Source organism: Oratosquilla oratoria, chromosome 41, assembly GCF_046742065.1.
Source record: "Oratosquilla oratoria isolate Oo_2021 chromosome 41, ASM4674206v1, whole genome shotgun sequence".
Lineage (NCBI taxonomy): Eukaryota > Metazoa > Arthropoda > Malacostraca > Stomatopoda > Squillidae > Oratosquilla > Oratosquilla oratoria.
This window is the reverse complement of record NC_134817.1, coordinates 13554178-13575532: the sequence shown is the minus strand read 5'-3', so window position 1 is coordinate 13575532 and position 21355 is coordinate 13554178. Positions and strand designations below refer to the sequence as shown.

General features: G+C 40.8%; 2 protein-coding genes across 3 annotated transcripts; one reads left to right on the top strand and one right to left on the bottom strand.

Moving 5' to 3' along the window:
• The first annotated feature begins 504 nt into the window (after nucleotides 1–504).
• Nucleotides 505–1041, top strand: LOC143020990 (disks large-associated protein 5-like). The gene has a single exon (XM_076178064.1). The coding sequence runs from the start codon at nucleotides 505–507 to the stop codon at nucleotides 1030–1032; it is 528 nt and encodes a 175-aa protein (XP_076034179.1). The 3' UTR covers nucleotides 1033–1041.
• A 1143-nt stretch (nucleotides 1042–2184) lies between these two features.
• Nucleotides 2185–20482, bottom strand: LOC143020989 (phosphatidylinositol 4,5-bisphosphate 5-phosphatase A-like). 2 transcript variants are annotated; one of them, XM_076178062.1, is made up of 10 exons: nucleotides 20154–20482; nucleotides 16846–16878; nucleotides 16445–16570; nucleotides 14721–14946; nucleotides 13661–13836; nucleotides 10694–10918; nucleotides 7412–7565; nucleotides 6780–6917; nucleotides 4928–5017; nucleotides 2185–2343 (listed from the first exon to the last, which is right to left on the bottom strand). In XM_076178062.1, the coding sequence occupies exons 2-10, from the start codon at nucleotides 16857–16859 to the stop codon at nucleotides 2185–2187; spliced, it is 1308 nt and encodes a 435-aa protein (XP_076034177.1). In that variant the 5' UTR covers nucleotides 16860–16878; nucleotides 20154–20482. The 2 variants fall into 2 exon arrangements, with proteins under 2 accessions (XP_076034177.1, XP_076034178.1); XM_076178063.1 differs by lacking the exon at nucleotides 20154–20482 and adding an exon at nucleotides 19746–19769.
• Between the last annotated feature and the right edge of the window lie 873 nt (nucleotides 20483–21355).

Here is a 21355-nt window from a genome sequence, read left to right as displayed (position 1 = left end):
CTTACACAATTAAGATGACACAGTTTTGTGAATATACAAAATAACTATAGCAAAAGAGAAAATTAGAACAAATTCATTCAATGTACTATTGCATCTGGATAATGACTTGAATAATATCTGGATAATTTAATATTAGTAATCTATTTTCCAATAATATAGTAAAAATATTTCCTTACTAATAAAAGAATAACTTCATTAAAATACATACATATACAAAGGCTTTTTCCCCCCTTACAAGGTAGGTAGCCAAAATGAAAAAGGCATTAAATCATTCCCACCCTCTGAAACTACTACACTCACACTTGTAATGTAGTACTTGTCACCCACAACAGTATCCACGGTGGATCCTGTTGACGATAAATTCTGCCCGATTACCAGGAGACAGGTTGGTGGCCTCGCATCTAGTGATGAGATAATACTACTGCACTGAGGCTGAAGTAGCAATAAGGCTGCTATAGTGGACCCATCACTGTTTTAGCAAGTTGTGATAACAATAGTGCCATCATGGTTGGAGTTCCTTATTTCCGCCAGTTGATAAGTGATGAAAGGACCCATCTGCAGAACTTGTGTGATAAATGGTTGGCAATACATGAAGATGTGGAGAGTGATGTGCCAGAAGATGCTCAGGGAGACATTAGAACAGCTGCTGGTCAGGCCAATTTGCTTATGAGGGAGAGATTCACACAATTTAGTGGTCTAATTGATAATTGTGAGTTCAAGCAAGGAGAGAAGGAAACCACTGTCCAAGACCTGCAAGGATTCTGGGATATTGTTTACATACAGGTTGAAGATGTCAACAAAAAGTTTTCCAACCTGGAGAAATTGAAAGACAATGATTGGAAGATGTCCTCCCCTGAAGCACCAGCCTGTGCACTAAAGAAAATAGTTAAGAAAGTATTTAAGTCAAAGGTTGGAGGAAATGCCACTTCAGCAGCGAGAGCTCATAGTCTTGCTGGAAGACAAAAGATGAAGAATGCTAATGGCAATATTCAAATTACCACAGAGAATAACGTCAAAAGATCTCCAGAGTAGAGAAAGAGTGATCATCTTGCAGCCACAGCTAAAAATAACAAAAATAAAACAACCAAGCTAATGAAAAGCTTAACCTTGGAGAAAGATGCAGGATTCTTGAAAATACCTTCACCTAAAAAGCAGAACAATCCTGGCCCCAAGAAGGAAGTCCTGATGTCACCTGCTGGTAGGACCATGTGACTTTTTAAGTTGAGAGTAGATTCTCGTATTAAGACGACACTTGGAAGTATTAGGCTTTTAATTGAATTAAAATACGTTTATTTGTTCCAAGTCATGTACCTCCTAAACTTTTTATGCTAAAAAGAAGGTATGAATTCAGAGGAAAAATTATGTAGTATCAAGCCACTACCCTTTGGTGGGGGCAAAAGAATACTGCCACCAAGTATTTCCACTTGGATCATAAGAGGCAAGAAAAAAGTGACGGGGATTGGGACCAGGCATCCTTCTCCCTGTAGCCCCACAGGGGACATTCCTAAAAAAAGTAAAGGCATTAAAATACAATAAGATAAAAATAAATCTGATATGGATAATCATTAATCCTATAATGAACTGAGATGATTTGCATACTTAGATAAAATCCATAAACACAAAATCTACAAATATAACACTCAAACACACAAATTATATTATGTGAAGGAAGACGGGGGGGAAGAGGGAGAAAGATGAAGAGGGGGCAAGACAATATAGAGAAAAATAGAGAAAAAAGTGAAAAAATAACATCTGACGGATAACAAGCATCTGTAAGACTGGAAATGAACAATATGGAGGTTTCTTGTGCACATAAACACAACAATGTAATATAACAATTTCATCAATCTATCATCTCAAAATAGAAATACTAAACTTTCTGACTAGGAATCACTGCTACCCTTCATCAGCTCATCTTATAATAGTGCACCTTGTCACAAGCTAATCTCAATGTTCAAAAAACACTCCATTGTTTACGAGTTGATATAAACTCCATAAACTTCAAATCACCATAAAACTCTTTACTTAAGATAAATATAAAAACCCATGGCATACAAAATTAGATTGTAAATTACAAAACTTACATTTTCAACTTAGATATTTATCAAAAATATTCTGATCATTTTGAAACAGTGAGTGAAGGGAGTTATTGACCTTCAGCACTTCACAAAACTGACAAAGGTCTTAGTCAAATGATAAGGTCAAGGTGGCACCAGGAGCTTCCGCTGGTTTCTTGATAACGTGGAAAGGCTTGCTCATACCCAGGTACGACGAGTATTTACCCGAGTAATAGAGAAGGCAGTAGTCTCCCTCTTCCTGGAGAAGTTCATCATTGAACACAATCTGAAATTATTCGTGGGTTCTTTCATTTTCAAACACTTAAGTTACTCTTAAGTTCATTCATACATATACTGATGGCTTTTCCCCCTTATAAGGGAGGTACAAGAAGTGAAATTGGCAGCAGACTGGAAGTGAGAATTAAGGGTGACTGGAGGAAGTGGATAGTTTTAGATACTTGGGTGCGAATATGGCGGGAAAGGGAAGAGTGGAGGTAGAATGTAGATTGTATGGTAAGAGGAGATTGTATGAAGGAGGGATTGTGGCGACAGCACTGTATGGGGCAAAAACATGGAACATACGAGAGGAAGAGAGGAGTTTGAATGTGTTTGAGATGAGGTGCCTGAGAAGTATGATAGGGGTTACTAAGCTGGATAGAGTGAGAAATGAGGAGGTGAGGAGGAGAATGGGGGTGGAAAGGGAGTTGGGAGACAGGGCTGATTAAAGAATATTGGGATGGTTTGGACACATGGAAAGAATGAGTAAAGAAAGATTAGCAAAAGAGGTGTGGAAGGCAATGGTACAAGGAGTGAACATGAGGGAGTTAGCAAGGATAAAATGGATGGATGGGGCATTGGGAAAGTGGGGAATGTCTGTTGAGGAAGGACAGGAGAAGACAGAAGATAGAGGTGAATGGAGAATGGTTGTGTATGGATGATGCTGTGATGCATGAAAGGGAGTGGGTGGGGGATGGGGGTTGACAGAGTATCTGAGAAAAAATGATTTGATGGAGCCCAAAGGGATTTCTCCCAGTCTTCTCTTTTTCTGCATGAGGGAACAGAAAGGTGGTGTCGCCGATTAATGAGGTGGCCTTGCTGTGGATGTGCTGTATCTTGCAAAACAGCTGACCCAGGACAGTGGGTGAGATGGAAGGATGACCTGTCATCCAGGAAGAGCCAAGATATGAGGGAGGGAGGGGGACGAATGGGAGTGGAGTATGTGGAGATGGAATAGGTGGGACTGGATTTTATACCTTTGTTTTTGGCTACCTCCCTTGTAAGGGGGAAAAAGCCTATGGTATATGCACAAGAAAGGTAGCCAAAAACAAAGGCATAAAATCAACTCCCACCCATTCCATCCCAACATACTCCACTCCCATTCACCACCCCTCCCTCCCTCTTATCTTGGCTCCACCTGGATGACAGGTCATTCCTCCATCTTGCCCACTGCCCTAAGTCAGAAGCAGTGTCACAAAACACAGGACATCCACAGTAGCAACCCCCTCCTCCATCCCTTCATGCAGAAAAAGAGAAGACAGGGAGAAATCCCTTTGGGCTGCATCGTTCATGTATACTCCCTCACCCCCCCTATCCCCTACACACTTCCATGCATCACAGCATCAACCGTACACAACAACTCACCCCTATCTTCTGTTTTCTCCCTTATTTCCTCAACAGACATTCCCCTCTTTCCCAATGCCCCTTTTACCCCATCCATCCATCTCATCCTTGGTCCCCATCTCATGTTCACTCTCTCCACCTCTGCCTTCCATACCTCTTTTATTAATCTTTCTTCACTCATTCTTTCCATGTGTCTAAACCATCCTAATACTCTTTCATCAGCCCTATCTGCCATCTCTTTTTTGCACCCCAGTTTTGAAGGTGCCAAGATGCCTGCAAGCTACAGTCTTGAGACCACTGCCCTAAAGTATCAACTGCACACTACAGTACGCAGCTAATACCTCAGTACAAGGTTTTTACACACAAGGAGACCTGACAAATAGTGACTGCTCTCCTCCTACTAGCTGGGTAACAATTGATTACATTTTCTATCCTACAAAATTTTCACATACATATACCAAGGGGCTTTTTCCCCCTTACAAGGGAAGGGAGTGGAGAATGGTTGTGTATGGATAATGCTGTGATGCATAAAAGGGTGTGGGTGGGGGATGGGGGGTGAGGGAGTATGTGTGAATGATAATTTGACACAGCCTGAAGGGATTTCTCGTCTTCTCTTTTTCCTGCATGAGGGGATGGAGAGGGAGGTTGCCAATTAAATGAAACAGCCTTGCTGTGGATATGCTGTGTCTTGCTACATTGCTTTTAACCCAGGGCAGAGGGTGAGATGCAGGGATGACCTGTCATCCATGAGAAGCCAAGAAAAGAGAGGGAGGGGTGGTGAATGGGAGTGGAGTATGTGGGGATGAATTGGGTGGGAGTGGATTTATGCCTTTGACTTTGGCTACCTCCCTTGTATGGGGGAAAAAGCCACTGGTATATGTATGTACAAGAGAGGTAGCTAAAGTCAAATGGCATAAATCCACTCCCACCCATTTCGTCCCCACATACTCCACTCCCTTTAACCACCCCTCCCTCCCTCTTGTCTTGGCGCCTCCTGGATAACAGGTCATCCCTACATCTTGCCCACTGCCCTGGGTCAGAAGCAATGCAGCAAGACACAGCATATCCACAGCAAGGCCACTTCATTCCACCAGTGACCCCCCTCCCCCATCCCTTATGCAGAAAATGAGAAAATGGGGAGAAATCCCTTTGGGTTGCATCAGAATATCATTCGCACACTCTCTCACCCCCCATCCCCCACCCACTCCCTTCTATACATCACAAAAAATAAAAAATTTCAAAGAACTCACCTGAAAAACCCTTCTTGCCTGGGTTTCTGTAGCAAGAGGCTTAGGTACATACATGTATGTAATGTATCGATCCACAGACGAAAAATCAGACTGCAAAAATAAAAATAATATATATACTATTAGACACTCCAAGTAACTGTACCATCTTAATAAAAACACAACTTATAACATACTGGTAGTAAAATTTGATACTTAAATATTCAAAAAACTGGAATGAGTACTTTGCAACTACAGGCTGCTAAAATACAACACCCCCCCACCATCAACATTATTCATAATTCCTAGCAATACATGTAAAAGGAAAGAGATTCATCTGAACAAGTAGCACACCAAGACAGAGAGAGAGAGAGAGAAAGCAAAAAGCAAGGTACAAACAGGAAAAATTGAAAACATGTAAAGAGGAAGACTTAGAAAGAAAAATTTAGGACCCATGGTGGGCTAGAATGATGGGGGAATGGGTAATCAAAGAGCGAGAGCAAGAGCAAGGAACAACCAAGGAAGGGATGAGCAAACATAGATGAAAAGAAGGTATCAGGAAAGACAAATACATACATACATATAGCAAGGGCTTTTTCCACCATACAAGGGAGGTAGCCAAAGTCAAAGGCATAAATCCACTCCCACCCATTTCATCCCCACCCACTCCACTCCCATTTACCACCCCTCCCTCCCTCTTTTCTTGGCTCCTCCTGGATGATGGGTCATCCCTGCATCTTGCCCATTGCCCTGGGTCAGAAGCAGTGTAGCAAGACATAGCACATCAATAACAAGGCTGCTTTGCTTAATCGGTGACCCCCCCACATTCAGGCTGTCAAAACATCACTCGCACATAACCACTCCCTAACCCCCCATCCCCCACCCACTCCCTTCCATGCATCACAGCAACATCCATACACAGCCATTCTCCACTCATCCCTATCTTCTGTCTTCTCCCTTCTTTCCTCGACAGACAACACCCTCTTTCCCAATACCCCTTTAACCCCATCCATCCATCTCTTCCTCGGCTGTACCCTCAAGTTCACTCCATCCACCTCTGCTTTCCACATTTCTTTTACTAATCTTTCTTCACTTATTCTTTCCATGTGTCCAAACCATCCTAATACTCTTTCATCAACCCTATATCTTAACTCCCTTTCCACCCCCACTCTCCTCCTCACCTCTTCATTTCTCACTCTATCCACCCTTGTAACCACTACCATACTTCTCAGGCATTTCATCTCAAAAACATTCTCAGACATTTCATCTCAAAACACCTTTCCTCTCCTAAGTTCCATGTTTCTGCCACATACAGTGCTATTGGCACAATCACCCATTCATTCAATCTCCTTTTTGCATCAATTCCCAAATGTCTATTTCTCATCACACTTTTTTAATCCCCCAAGGCATTTATTTGCTTCTCTCAATCTACATTCTACCTCCACCTCCACTCCTCCCTTTCCAACCACATGTGCCCCCCCCAAGTATCTAAAGCTACCCACTTCCTCCACTCTCTTTCCCTTAATACTCACTTCCAGTCTGCTGCCCTTTTCTCCCCTTGTACATCTCATCACCTTACTTTTACCCACATTTGTCTTCAATTTCCTCCTCTTGCACACCTTCCCAAACTCTGTCACTAACTTCCTTAATCCCTCCTCTGATCCTGCCACAAGTGTGGCATCACCAGTAGACAACAACCAGTCCATCTCCCACCCCACTCCTCTCTCTCCGACCATTCCCCTATCCACTGGCCTTGCATACCACCTCCTACACCACCCTATCCATGCACACACCGAACAGCCACAGAAAGATAAATAAAAATATCAAAATCTGTAAACAAGCAGTAAATGACATAGTTCAAGTACGAAAAACATACCTTATATAAAGCTACATAGTCATATGGGGAATGGGTGACATCCGAATCGTACCAATACTTCACTTTGCCACCTTCACCAGTTGTCCAAGACCCTGCAGCCTCGATATGTACACAGCGCTCCTCGTGATTAGCAAACACCTGAACAAGAAAATTAATTCAACACATGTACAGCATTCTTTAATGACCAGAAAATAATCACCTCACCATCAAGAGTCATTATGACATACACATCCAGTTGATGGAGTAAACAGTTTTAACCAACTCAGTGCAACAACCATCTCTTGAATTAATGAAAATCATTTGAAGGTAACCACAGTTTGATCTTGAATTCTTGCAAAAAGAATACAAGAATTTAAAATCAAACTGGATGCTGAAAGATACAAAAGCGGGTCATTATGAGCATAGCTCTCTTCCCGTAAAATACAACTAGGTAACCAAATAATTCCGACAGTTGTCCCTGAACTCGAACCTGAGACTTGCACAGTGGCAGGTCTCGGGTTCGAGTCCGGGGACAACTGTCGGAATTATTTTATTGACATCGTCGTCATTGGCGATTCTATACTATGTAAATACAACAAAATCTACAAGTGCTAATGCAGTTAAACTCGCACACTGCCACATGCATGCCTCACCTTGATATCAAACAGAGCTGAGACCGGCTTGTGGTCAGACTGTGTGTAGGCATCATGAGCTGCATATGAAAGTTGATCTACATTCAACTCGACATTTTCATAGACATTTTTGTTCACGTGGTGAAGGATACGATCTGTCCATGCTGGCCTACGTCTGAAAAAGTGTTTTTACTTCACATAGGATTCTAATAAGCTGCCTTTTACAATTTATCTATCTATAGTCAAAAGTCAACTCAACTGAGCCCCCATCCCCTATAAAAAAAATTTTTTTTTATGTATACTCTTAATTTTTTTTTTTTTTAATCAAATAGAGAGGTTGAATGCATTCAATGACATCATCTTCGATGATATTCTTGTCGAGGGAATTCTTTTCATTAACCAAACACATATGTACACTAAAGAGCTTTCCACCCCCTTATATGGGAGTGACTAAGTCAAAACATACACCCATCCCAACAACAGTAACAACAATAATAACAACTGCCACCTTACACAATCATAACAATTATTGCCTGAAGTTTCACTAGATGGAAAACTTGCAGCCCCACAACTGTCAAAAACTATCCTTAGACACTCCCACAGATCTCTGGGAAGAAGCTTTGGACTGATGTATGCACTGTATTAGTGTGGTACTGTTTCAGTGTTCCTGACTTGTTATAGGAGGGGAGTAATCACTAATAGAGAAATACAGATAAAGTCAATAGAGGAGATCCCAGGCCCAGTCTACAGGCTGAGTAGCAGTCCAATGGAGCTATAACTCCTGATGGAGTTGATGGGACTTCTTTCTCTGATGTCCATCTCATAGGACCACTTCATGCAGGTACCTATCATTGTCTTTTACAACACATGGGAAACAAAGTTGTAGTATTTTCATCCCCTTACTGCCATTGGAGAATGAGAAGAGGAAGGATCTTAGGAGAGGTAGAGGAAAGATTTAAGGATTTTTTTTTTTCTTATTTCTTATAAGGGAAGTTGAGAGAAGAGTGGGAGGAGGTGAAGGATAGAGTAGAGGTAGGAGTGGAGGAATGGGGTGTTTCAATGAGGGTGTCACAAGGTGTGCAAAGATGGTATATGAAACAAGGAGGATGGGAGGGAATACAAGGAAGGGTAGCGAGTGGTGGTATGATGAAGCAAAGAAGGTTGTAGAGGAAAAGAAACAAGTGAGAAATGAGGTGAGGAAGCGAATAGGGGCGGAAAAGGAGATAGGAGACAGGGTTGAAAGAGTACTGGGATGGTTTGGACACATGGAAAGAACAAGTGAAAAAAGATTAGTAAAAGAAATGTGGATGGCAGAGGTGGATGGAGTGAACAGGAGGGGACAACCAAGGATGAGATCATTGAGAAAGAGGGGGATGTCTGTTGAGGAAGGGAGAAGGCAGAAGATAGGCGTGAATGGGAATGGCTGTGTATGGATGATACTGTGATGTATGGAAGGAAGTGGGTGGGAGATAGGTGGGGTGGTATGGGAGTGGTTATGTGTGAATGATGTTTCGACACAGCACGAAAGGATTTTTCCCCGTTTTCAATGTTACTGTACAAGGGGATGGAGAGGGGGGAGTTGCTAGTTAAATGAAGCAGCCTTGCTGTGGATGTGCTGCATTTTGCTGCACTGCTTCTGACCGTAGGCAATGGGTGAGATGCAGGGATGACCAGTCATCCAGGAGGAACCAAGATGAGAGGGATGAAAGGGTGGTGGAGGGTAGTGGAATGGGTGGGAGTAGGTATGTCCCTTTGACTTGGCTAACTCTGAAAAGTGGCTAATGAAATTTAACACAAGTAAATGCAAGGTAATGCACATAGGTAAAAATAACAGTAAGTACGATTACAAGTTATTTGGAAATTCGTTAACAAAAGTGGATAGTGAAAAAGATCTCGGCGTAATTATCAGTAACGACCTCAAATCATCCAAGCAGTGTATTTCAGCCTCTGAGAAAGCAAATAAGATTCTAGGACTGATTGCGCGATCTTTTGATTTCAAAAGTCCATCACTCATTAACAAACTATATAAATCGTTAGTTCGTCCACATTTGGAATATGCTGTTTCCGTATGGTCACCGAATCTCATTAACCCCTTCCATACGGTGCCGCACACGTAGGCGTCATGGACTTAGATCTCAGTGGCAGCAGCCAATGCCAGCCGTACAACGTGTCGTAATAATACTCGCATCATAAAATATAGTCACCGCTTATATCGATCGTTCTCTCTTCACCCGTGAATTTTGATAACCATAGAAAATGCGATTACAAAAGAATTAGAAAGAATGTCATTATGGAGGGGCGACTACAATAAATATAATCAAGACGCCGATATGGCAGCCTCGCGAATACACTCGCTCCCCATGACGCCTACGTGTGCGGCACCGTATGGAAGGGGTTAAAGACATTGACAGACTGGAAAAAGTACAACGGCGAGCCACAAAACTGATTCCAAATATCAAAAATAAATCATACGAAAATCGACTAAAACATATGAATCTGTTTTCCCTAAAAAAGCGTAAACTCAGAGGTGACTTGATACAGGTCTTTAAAATTCTAAAGGGAATTAACAACATCAAAAGTGACCAAATTTTTACATTGAATGAGAATCAGACAAGAAACAATGGTCTCAAACTCTCCGGAAATAGATTCAATTTGGAAGTAGGTAGAAACAACTTTGCCAACCGTGTAGTTAATGAATGGAATAAACTTCCTGCACAGGTAGTGCAATGTAGTTCAGTTCGAAGCTTTAAAAATCATTTAGATAAATACCTAAGTAAGATGCTGTAATGATTATAATTTATCTTATATTATTTGGTTTTGTTTTGTTATCATTTGTCTGTCTGATTTTCATTTATTATTAGTTATATGTCAATTTATTATTATTTACTATTTACCTGTTTGTTTATTATTTAACTATACCTATGCATTTATTTATGTATTTTATTTGTTATTTACATTATCATAGTTTTTATTTATTATTTTATTATTAATATGATTTTTTTTTTTCGCATGCAACCTAGATATGGATCAAAAGGTCTCCTGTCGGCATGCTCCGCCTTTGTAATCCTTTGTAAACTCCTTTAAGAGGGGGAAAGCTCTCTCCGTTTTTTTTTTTTTTCTTGCATTAACCCTTTTTCAGTCTGTGTAGCTCCTACTATTTATCACCACACCTCCACACTAATTGAAAAAGATGAATAAATAAATAAAATAGAATAAAATAAAAGGAACTACATGGGTGTTAGATAATGAATGGACCAAAGAGGCAATGAACCAATAGAAAAAGTGTTGTACAACATAACTTACTCTATGTCGTAATTATTACCCCCAACCACATATCTGTATGTGGGCGGGAATGTCAGTGGTGCTTCCTGAAGTTCAGCAAAGGCATCACCATTAATCTGAGCTTTGTGTAGTTCATCGGAATCATAGAGGGTTTCCAAGTCTCCTGTCTTAACACGTTTTACAATATCTTCGGCACTTAAATCTGGATCAAGGCGGAAGTTTTGATCCCCGAGCCAAAACACGTAACTGCAAAAGACGTCGACACATTTTTGACGACAAATTAATCATTCTTTAATATACATACATATAAAAAGGGCATTTTCCCTCTTATAAAGGAGGTAGCCAAAGTACAAACAGGGATAATTCCACTCCCACCCATTTCATCCCCACCCACTCCCCTCCACTCTCATTCACCACCCTTACCTCCCTCTTATCTTGGCTCCTCCTCCCTTAACATGCATACATACATATACCAAAGGTTTTTTTCTCCCTTACAAGGGAGGTAGCCAAAAAACAAAGGCATAAAACCCACTCCCACCCATTCCATCTCCCCAAACTCCACTCCCATTCACCTCCCTCACTCCCTCTTATCTTGACTCCTCCTGGATGACAAGTCATCTCTGCATCTTTCCCATTGCCCTGGGTCAGAAGTAATGCAGCAAGACACAGCACATCCATAGCAAGACTACTTCATTTTATAAGCAACCCCCCCCTCTCTGTCCCCTCATGGAGAAAAAGAGAAGATAGGGAGAAATCCCTTCAGGCTGTGTCAATTTATTTTTCACACATACTCCCTCACCCCCCCATCCCCTACCAACTCCCTTCCATGCATCACAGCATCATCCATACACAACCATTCTCCACACACCCCTATATTCTGTTTTCTTCCTTATTTCCTGAAGAGATATTCCCCTCTTTCTCAATGCCCCTTTTGCCCCCATCCATCCATCTCATTCTTGGTCACCACCTCATGTTCATTCCTTCCACCTCTGCCTTCTACACCTCTTTTACTAATCTTTCTTCACTTATACTTTCCATGTGTCCAAACCATCCCAAAACTCTTTCATTAACCCTATTTCCCAACTCCCTTTCCTCCCCCACTCTCCATGTATAAATTGAACAGACTATGCAAAATAACACATTCCTGGCGAAGTCCCACCTTTACCTCAAACCACTCACTCTCTCTCCATTTCTAATCCTAACACACACTTTACTACTCTTGTAAAAACTCATAAATACCTCCCACAATGCCTTCCTATCTGCCCTGTCACAAGTCTTTTCCAAATCCATAAAAGACCCAAAAAATCCTTCCCTTTTTCTAAAGCCTTTACAAATATCTGCCTTACCACAAAAATCTGATCCCCACAACCCCTACCTGTCCTAAACCCACACTGTTCTTCATCAATTACTCCCTCTGTTCCTCTCCTAATCCTCTCAATCAAAACCCTCCCAGAAGCCTTCCCAACTACACAAACCGATCTCTCTGAAACTACTACACTCACACTTGTCCCTTCTTCCCTTGTAAAATGGAACTTTACAGGCACTCCTCCAGTCCTCTGGCACTCTACCCTCTTTTAGATAAACACTAAACCTCATCAGCCAGTCCACCACTACTGTACCTCCCTTTTTTAGACACTCCACATGACACCCATCCAACCCAGGTGCCTTACCTGCTCTCATCATTTTAATACTTGTTTTTACTTCATCTTTCTTTATTTCTCCTTCATTTTCCTCACTCATCACAGTTATTTTCTTAGTGCTTCCCACTGCAATTACCTTTCCCTCCCTATCATCCTTCACATTTGGCAACTCCCTAAAATACTCTGCCCATTTTCCTCTTCCTGCCATCTCTTCCATTATCATCTCTCCATCTGCACCTTTTGCCTTTTCTTCTCTACTTGATTCACCTCCCCTTCCTCTTAATTTCTTTCCAAAACATCTTTTTATTACTTTCAAAATATTTTGTCATTCTCTTAGCCCATTTCACACCTGCTCTCTTCTTTGCCTCCTTTATCTTGTGCTTTACTTCTCTTTTCTTTGTACTTCTCACATGATTCTCTTGTCCTATTTTGTAACCAATCTGTGAATGCCCTTTTTTGTTTCTTCATCCCACCACTCATTACCCTTCCTTCTATTTCCTCCTGTCCTCTTTGTTCCACACACCAACTTTGCACACCTTGTGACTCCCTCCTTGAACCATCCCCATTCCTCCTTCACTCCCTCCCACTCCTCTCTCAGCTTCTTCTTGTACTCCTTCTCCTTTTCTTTCCCATCTAAGCAGTTTACTCTAATCACCTCCAAACCTTCTGTCCTTTTCCTTTTTCTCCATCCTCCACTCTCAACTTACCTTCCACCAAAAAATTATCTGATATTCCCCCACTCTCTCCCCTTAGAACATGTACATCCAAAACTCTTCCTACTATTCTCTTGGTTACCACTATGTAGTCCATTAAACCCCTATCTACCACCCTTCCATCCACCACCCTCTCCCATGTGTACTTATGCTTGAATTTCTTCCTAAATATTGCCTCTCTCTTCCCTTTTACTCTCATCTGTACCACATCCACCCATATTAAAGACCCAAACCTTAAGGTTCTGGTTGGAAAACTCCTCCTAGGCCCTTATACGCTTCTTTTTTTTAGGAATGTCCCCTTTGGAGCTACAGAGAGTAGCCTAGTCCTCTCCCTGTCCCATTTTTGTCATCGTTTACATCTCAAGTGGGAACACTCAGTAGTACTTGTCTTCTCCCTCACTAATTCAAAATAATATTCCTGTGAAAATATTATTTCAAACTTTAATTCATTACCATTAGTAGTGCTTCAATAATACATACTAAATGATATGAAAATAACAGTACTTCAAATTAGATACACATGTTCCCTATTCTTGAACCATTATCACCTCAACAGTGACCGATCAAGGAGGCCAGAGTGAAGTGACTTGTCATCTCGAATTTCAACCCACAATTGCAACACAAAAGATACTAACTCATGGTAAAAGATACACTTGGTGAGTTCAATGGGGAATTCGGTCTGCTCCACGATGGCATTGTAGTGCTGCACACGATCACTGTATCCACCATCATGGGGAGCAAGATGGCTGTTGGCTACGCAAACGCTGCACCCGTAGATAGAGAAACGTACACATCCAGCACCCTTATTGCCCTGCAAATATAACACCAGTAACAAGAGTGTGAACCAATTGAATACATTGTACATAACGTTCTTCAATCTATGTATACATCCACATTAACATTGAGTTTTATTTGATTTAAAGACACAGAACTCCTTTAAGAGGTGTCTAGGATGGTGATTCCTTACAGAGAACTTTTTGAAGCAAAGAGAATTTAATGTAGTATGCCCCTGCTGTGAACAACATATAATAAGCAAAAATGAAATACAAAGAAAGTTGAACTATTACACAGGATAAGTAACACATACAGATTATCTATCTTTGCAATCATTACTGATACTCCTTCACACAAATCATACATACATATACCAAGGGCTTTTTCCTCCTTACAAGGGAGGTAGCCAAAGTCAAAAGGCAGAACTCCACTCCCACCCACTCCACTCCCATTTACCACCCCTCCCTCCCTCTTTTCTTGGTCCCTCCTGGATGATGGGTCATCCATACATCTTGCCCATTGCCTTGAATCAGAAGCAATGCAGCAAGACACAGCACATCCACAACAAGGCTGCTTCATTTAATCGGCAACCCCCCCCCTCTCCATCTCTTCATGCAGAAAAAGAGAAGACAGGAAGAAATCCTTTTGAGGTGTGTCAACATCTCATAAGAATATTGCCACAGAGTGTTCCCACTCAAGTCGTAAAAGGTGACTAAAATGGGACAGAGGATAGGACTAGGCACTCTACTCTCTGTAGCTCTAAAGGGTACATTCCTAAAAATAATAATAATAATAAATAAACAAATAGATAAATAAATAATAGAAGAAAAAAAATGGAAGAGAGAATGGATGATAGAAATGGGGGTGGGTACAAGCATAATCCCAGAAAAAAAAAAAAAAAAAATCTAAAGCAACACTTACCCAAACTCCGCCAAATCCTGTCCTTGCCACTGTGGTATGTATATCCCTGACGTGTGCCACATGTTTCCGCTTTACCAAGATGCAAGTGACAAGACCCTGAAGGCGGACACTACTCAAGCGGATAAAGTCAAAGGGCACAAGAGCTTCCCTGAGGGCGCTGGTCCAAGGTTCCTCGAATATGGCATCCATCACCATATTCTGTGGCATCGACTTGACTTCCTGAAGACTTTGAATAAGGAAAACATACAATTGCCTAACTCTTCACCCAGGAGGTGCTAAGATGTGAAGGGGAATGAATGAGCTTTGTGGAATGGGTGCATGCTATGACTCAACCAATTCCTCTCTCATAGGAAAGTCTGAGGAGGAATAGGAGTAGGAGGAGGAGGAGGAAGAGGGAGGAGGAAAAGGAGGAAGAGGAAAAGGAAGTGAAAAAGGATGAAGAGGAAAAGGAGGAAGAGGAGGAAAAGGAGGAAGAGGAAGAAAAGGAGGAAGAGGAAGAAAAGGAGGAAGAGGAAGAAAAGGAGGAAGAGGAAGAAAAGGAGGAAGAGGAAGAAAAGGAGGAAGAAAAGGAGGAAGAGGAAGAAAAGGAGGAAGAGGAAGAAAAGGAGGAAGAGGAAGAAAAGGAGGAAGAGGAAGAAAAGGAGGAAGAGGAAGAAAAGGAGGAAGAGGAAGAAAAGGAAAAGGAGGAGGAGGAGGAGGAGTAGGAGGAAGAGGAGGAGGAAGAGGAGGAGTAGTGGGAGGAGGAAAAGGAAGAGGAGGAGTGGGAGGAGGAAAAGGAAGAGGAAAAGGAGGAGGAGGAGGAAAAGGAGGAGGAAAAGGAGGACGGGGAGGAAAAGGAGGACGGGGAGGAAAAGGAGGACGGAGGAGGAGGACAAAGGAGGACGGAGGAGGAGGACAAAGGAGGACGGAGGAGGAGGACAAAGGAGGACGGAGGAGGAGGAGGAGGAGGATGGAGGAGGAGGAGGAGGAGGAGGAGGAGGAGAGGAGGAGGAGGAGGAGGAGGAGAGGAGGAGGAGGAGGAGGAGGAGGAGGAGGAGAGGAGTAGGAGGAGGAGGAGGAGGAGGAGGAGGAGGAGGAGGAGGAAGAGGAGGAGGAAGGAGGAGGAGGAGGAAGAGGAGTAGGAGGAGGAGGAGGAGGAGGAGGAAGAGGAGTAGGAGGAGGAGGAGGAAGAGGAGTAGGAGGAGGAGGAGGAAGAGGAGAAATAGGAGTAGGAGGAAGAGGAGTAGGAGGAAGAGGAAGAGGAGTAGGAGGAAGAGGAGTAGGAGGAAGAGGAGTAGGAGGAAGAGGAGTAGTAGGAGGAGGAGGAAAAGGAGCAGAAAAAGGAGGAGCAGAAAAAGGAGGAAAAAGAGGAGCAGAAAAAGAGGAAAAGAAGGAGAAGGAGGAGGAGGAGGAGGAGATTGTGGCCACACAGCTGGCTACCTCCTTCATAAGGGAGGAAAAGCATTTTAGTCTATTATTCAGCAATTTATGACAGTGATCTATTTTATGATAAACTGCTGCATAACTGGCCTGTTGAGTTGTCACAGGGCTAAACTTCTAGCTGAATAAAACTCAGGTAGTCAATACCCAACATGGGATGCTCTGGCACCATAGAGTTGTCCCTAAACTATTGATTGTATAAAACTTAAAACAGTACTATACATGATCATCTCTACAAGTTTATTCAATCCACTGACTGCATGGTTGGCAGAGCTTTTTCTAAATTTTCTAAATTTTTAACTTACCATATCATGTATATGTCTGGAAGGCTGGACTTTTCTTGTGGACTGTTGTTCTTTGGCAAACCAAGCAAGAGGCTTAAATCTTGCTCAGGCCATCCTGTTTTAACATTCCATGTTATACCACACAACCTGTAATAATTTTTTATCACTTTTGTAACACACAGGTATCAAAACAATCTACAATATAGGCATATCCCTTTATATATACAGGGGAAGATAACATTTCTTGCAGTCTACATAATAAATATTTGTAACATGTGTATCTATCTACTAATCGTTACTTTTTTTTTTTTAAATAACCATTACAACTCCTCTAAACTTGGATATTCAATTAGACCACATTTGATGACTGACCCAAAGTCACAAGTAGATCACAAAATGCATACACACAAAGTAACACTCACCTTAAAGTATCCATCCTGGAAATGGCTCCTAACCTAATAGAAGGAAAGGAAACTATTAGATGCATACATGAAAAAGAACTTAAAAAAAAAAGATGACAAGAAATACATATATAGATACAGTAAGTCCTCGTTATACAGTACATATGCGTTCCTGAAAACCTTACCGCAAATTGAAATTACCATATACCAAACCCATTATAACATGTAATAATAGGATATGGCAGACGTACCTTCTCCCTGCTCTTTCCTCTTCAAAACATCTAGTGGATACCGTATGATCCGTATCTGTGAATTTTTCTTACCGTAAATAGAATCGAGGGTAGAAATTACCAAATACCGTAACTGTGAATTTACCGGATAAAGAATTACCATATAAGGAGGACTCACTGTATCATAAACAGCAGACTATGTAGTCTGCACACATTTAATTTTTCTAACAACACCTTTCATACCATTCTTTTATTCAAGCTATCACAAAACACAATCATACACTGCCTTACATTCACTCATTTGACAACCCTACCCTACCCTAAGGAATCTATGGGATCATCTGGAAGCCATGGATATTTTCCTCAAGGACATGGGCCTCTCACAAGAGGTCTATGGCTACAGATTGATGAACTAGTTCAGACAGACTGTCACCAAGACATTTTATTCAACTACATGTGATTGCCAGGTATCTGGAGCCAAGGATCAATTATCTATTTCTATAAGGTTGGATAGAGTGAAAAACAAGATGAGGAGGAGAGCAGGAGAGGAGGAGTTGGGGGATAGGGTTGATGAAAGAGTATTGGGATAGTTTGGACACATGGAAAGAATGAGTGAAGAAAGATTAGTAAAAGAAGTGTGGAAGGCAGAGGTGGATGGAGTGAACTTGAGGGTATGACCAAGGATGAGATGGATGGACAGGGTTAAAGGGGCATTGAGAAAAAGAGGAATTATCAGTTGAGAAAGGGAGAAAACAGAAGATAGGGGTGAGTGGAGAATAATTATGTATGGATGATGCTGTGATGCATGGAAGGGAGTGGGTGGGGGATGGGGGGTTAGGGTGTGGTTATATGTGATTGATATTTTGATGCAACCTGAAGGGATTTCTCCCCATATTCTCTTTTTCTACACGAGGGGATAGAGAGTTGGGGTCACTAATTAACCCATAGAATATGTTGACACCTACGTAGGTGTCATGAGCTTTGAGTGAGCATATGAGGATGACTCTTTCCTGAATAGATTTATTTTGTTGTAGCCGAGTGACCCCCGTATTCTGTGAACAGGCTCGATTCCATTTTCTGAGACTATAAACATTGTGGGTAAAAGAGAACAAATATAACAGCATTTTATATTGTTCGTATTGTGATGCATCATCATATATCAGGCAACCTAATGTTTACAGGAGTATTTGACTTGTATTGATGAAGTTAAATGAAGCGGCCTTGCTGTTGATGTACTGTCTTGCTGAATTGCTTCTGGCCCAGGGCAATGGGCGAGATGCAGGGATGATCCGTTATCCAGGAGGAGCCAAGAAAAGAGGGAGGTAAGGAGGGGATGGTGAATGGGAGTTGAGTGGGTGGGGGTGGAATTACACTTTTTGGCTTTGGCTACCTCCCTTGTAAGGGGGAAAAAGCCCTTGGTATAGGTTTGTATGTATTTCTATTACCTACTATCTACTATTATCTATTTAAAAAAAAAAAATTATATATCGCTTGCCATAGATTGCACTGTTTGCAATTCTTTACAAAAATAACCCATCTAACCTTAACTGACTTGACCTTAATTAATGCATACTTTGTGAAAAAGATATTCCCACAATTTTCCTCTTTTTCGCTATCTCCATGTGGGATCAGAGCCAACGAACAGGAGGGTCACAGTTTACTGGCTTATCAATTCTACAAGTTTATAAACTATAAATTGTATCTATCATTCTTCTGAAAAAAAAAAATCCTTACACAAAAACCATCTGAATAGAGAAGATGATGAAACTAATCATCTAAAATATAAAAAGCCACATATTAAAGAAGCTGCATTAGTGCTACCAAGACTAACATATTCATGCCTGGTTCTTTCCAATGCACCAGTAAACACCCTTTGACCTCCATCTTTCTACCTTTTAGGGCACTTCTAGGGTACAGTAGTCCTATCCAGTAAACCTCACCCCCTCCCAGTACTAGACACAACAAAATAAATTACCAACACTTATTATACGAATTGATTTTACCATCAAATGTTCACATTAGCTTAGTCTGGATATACAAAGTACTGTTGGTTAAGGAATCCTTAAATCTGACCTTTGTATAAAATGCTTCATGCTATAAACTGTATGGCTTTTATTACTGTTTGTAACTCAAAGAAAATAGATCTCTTAAACAAAATAATGAATTTCTGGCTGGGCTTGCAAAAGAAAAAAGTTATATATCAGGAAACAGCACACTTAACGGGACTCTGAAACAACTTCATTACAAAGAAAAACTGGGGTACTAACAAATCGGAGACTCGTATGAAAATACAAATCCAGTACCAGTACTGAAATAGACTACATTTGGTGGATCTGGTTTATGACAAGACAGGATCTGAGGATGGGATAAGTACATTACTCTTGATAGGGTTAGAAATCCCAAACCATTTTTTTTTTACTAGTAAAAATACATGCTACTTCATATTCTATAAAACAGGAAAACTCTTTAACAATGTTAACTAAGCACATAGCTAACACCTGACCACTATTATGTTTTCATGATGCAAAACAAGATGTCTTTCTTTTCATTAGAGCAGTAACTATTTTCTGATGCAACTCATAAGTCTACTAAGTTTGAGAGGCAAAATACTTAAACAGTACATATTTTTGACTTGGGCACTTGCTATGGAAATAACAAATACATTATACAGTTCCTGTTTAAAACCTTTACCAAGGCACTGTGAGACGTCTTACGTCATTCTGTGATAAGGAAAACCCTCTTGTTGTATAACTTTAAACATAATTCACCTTATCAAGGTCAACTTATCCCTTTAATAATCATACTTTCTGTGACCCAAGGAATACCATAGTTCACAGAGTAGACGATCTTTACAAAAAAAAAAAAAAGAAATCGGTCGACCTATCCGTACTAAAATTCAATTGCTGTGGTAATTAAAATATTTCATAACAAGGCAAATATTGCCACGATTTTCTTTTTTAAAACATAACCAGTGATTGAAACCTGAAAGTACACAACTGCAATAAAAATTATCATGAGACCCTTATATCATGTTTGACATACTTAAATCTTTCGTTTATATCTACTTTATATGTAACATGACGATTCAAAACAACGTACCGAATTGCGGATCTATAAATACAGATGTCCTCGCGTGGTTCTTTGATGTAGCTAATGCTCTGTTTAATCCAGGTTCGGACTGTCAAACTGTCATAACATCACACATTTTCACGAAAACAAGAAAGTCCATATCAGAAGTAGAAATGCTATTGACAGTCACTTTAGGATAAATTTGCAAATGTTATTTTCCTCCAAAGATACCGTACATTATACATTCAATACCGTTTTAATAAAAAACAGTTAGCGATGAGAACTCGCTTGTCTGATCCGAACTAATACAACAACACCCACTACAGCTCACGTTCGTTCGTACGCGGTCAGCTGTTCCCTGCCGTCTCGCATTGTAGACTCGACAGTTAGCAGATATAAATAGAAATGTGCCTTTTCTGTAGTATTTCGGACATTCACGGCCAATATCCGTGTTGAATTTCACTAAGCTGATGCAACAACTATCAACATTTAACCGAGAGTGAATCAATTTAAATGTAACTTCAAGTTGAAAGGGATTAAAATGTTAAAGAAAGCATTTACACAAACCCCTACACACATGGAAAGCATATCAATGGGGTGATGTTGTATAATGTTGTTGACGAAAATGTGAATGTTATTTCACTATATTAACAAAAATATGAAAAAATGTATACAAAGAATCTTATCCGCCCGAGACTGGAATATGCAATGGTACATACATACATATACCAAGGCTTTTTCCCCCTTACAAGGGAGGTAACCAAAAAGGGAAAGGCATAAAAACACTCCCACCCATTTCATCCCTACATACACTCCACACCCCTCCCACCCTCCCTCTCATCTGAGCAATGGTGATCTGGTAAAATAAAAAAGAGACAGAGAATTTAAATGGTGGCAACAGGCCTTCACATAAGCAAAATAATCACGTACTTATACCCCAGGGAAGATGGGATCCGCATTTGTTTTCATTTTCTTCCTTTCTTCTTTGAAAACATTAATAGACCATGCCGTAACTATTCCAGTTGAACCAGGCTCACTGTGTCCCACAATGAACAGGAAAATAACACATTTATAACAATAGCCTATTGATAATAACGTGGTTAACAACAATCATACAATCTGAAGACAGTTTAAGCAATAGTTAGTTTCACTCTAAAAAAAAAAAGTAAATTAATTAAAAGTGAACCAAACTATATGCAAGAATCTCAGCGGGATTTTCTTCTGTCATACAT